Source organism: Capsicum annuum, unplaced genomic scaffold, assembly GCF_002878395.1.
Source record: "Capsicum annuum cultivar UCD-10X-F1 unplaced genomic scaffold, UCD10Xv1.1 ctg29487, whole genome shotgun sequence".
In the NCBI taxonomy this organism is placed as follows: Eukaryota; Viridiplantae; Streptophyta; class Magnoliopsida; order Solanales; family Solanaceae; genus Capsicum; species Capsicum annuum.
In genome coordinates, this window is record NW_025835980.1 from 1 (window position 1) to 1,108 (window position 1,108).

The 1,108-nt window shown below is 34.2% G+C and overlaps 1 protein-coding gene across 1 annotated transcript; it reads left to right on the forward strand.

The window, feature by feature from the left end:
• The first annotated feature begins 6 nt into the window (after nt 1–6).
• Nucleotides 7–1,102, forward strand: LOC124891040 (ATP-dependent DNA helicase pif1-like). The gene has a single exon (XM_047402871.1). It carries the CDS (start codon nt 187–189, stop codon nt 1,063–1,065), a length of 879 nt encoding a protein of 292 aa, XP_047258827.1. The 5' UTR covers nt 7–186; the 3' UTR covers nt 1,066–1,102.
• The last annotated feature ends 6 nt before the right edge of the window (nt 1,103–1,108 follow it).

The following is a 1,108-nucleotide window of genomic DNA, read 5'->3' on the forward strand; positions in this document are numbered from 1 at the left end:
ATTCTTAGCTTCAAAGATTCATCCAATTCACAAAGACCTTTTGGAGGTAAAACAGTTATTTTTGGTGGTGACTTCAGACAAATATTACCTGTCATCCCAAAAGGTACTAGGCAAGATATTGTTAATGCAACTCTCAATTCTTCATATTTATGGTCTCATTATCAACTGTTGCAACTAACAAAGAATATGAGATTACAAGGTACTGAAATAGGTTCGGATGAGTTGAGAGATTTTTCTGACTGGATTTTGGCTGTTGGTGATGGTAGGATTGGAAGTTCAGTTGATGGCATTGAAAAAGTTCCTATACCAAAGGATCTTCTGATAAATGAGTCCATTGATCCAATATTTGCTATTGTCGAAAGTACGTATCCAGATTTTATTAGTCGCTGCAATGATACAGGATACCTACAAAAAAGAGCCATTCTTGCTCCAACACTTGATATGGTGGAATCAATCAATCAATATATGATTTTTCTCAATCAAAATCCTGAGAAATCATATTTGAGTTCTGATAAAATTTGTGGCTCTGACCAAACTTATTCAGCTTTGGAACATGTACATACACCAGAATTTTTAAATACTATTAAATGTTCTGGTGTATCAAATCATGCTATCACTTTAAAGGTTGGAGTTCCGGTGATGTTATTAAGAAATATTGAACAGTCAGCAGGATTGTGTAATGGAACAAGGTTGATTGTAACTAGACTTGGAAATCAGGTAACTGAAGCTAAAGTTTTATCTGGACAGATGGTTGGACAGAAAGTATTTATTCCAAGAATGACTTTAACACCTTCTGATGCTAGAATTCCATTTAAGTTTCAAAGAAGACAATTTCCAATTACGGTATCCTTTGCCATGACAATCAATAAAAGTCAAGGACAGTCTCTATCTCACGTGGGATTATTTTTGAAAAAGCCAGTATTTACACATGGACAACTGTATGTAGCTCTTTCCAGGGTGACAAGTAGAAAGGGATTAAAAATATTGGCTTATGATAAAGATGGGCAGATTACAAACGAAGCTACAAACGTAGTTTATAGAGAAGTTTTTCAAAATTTGGTCTGATACTCACTGTCTTTTGGAGATTTATATACTATTATTGATTTGA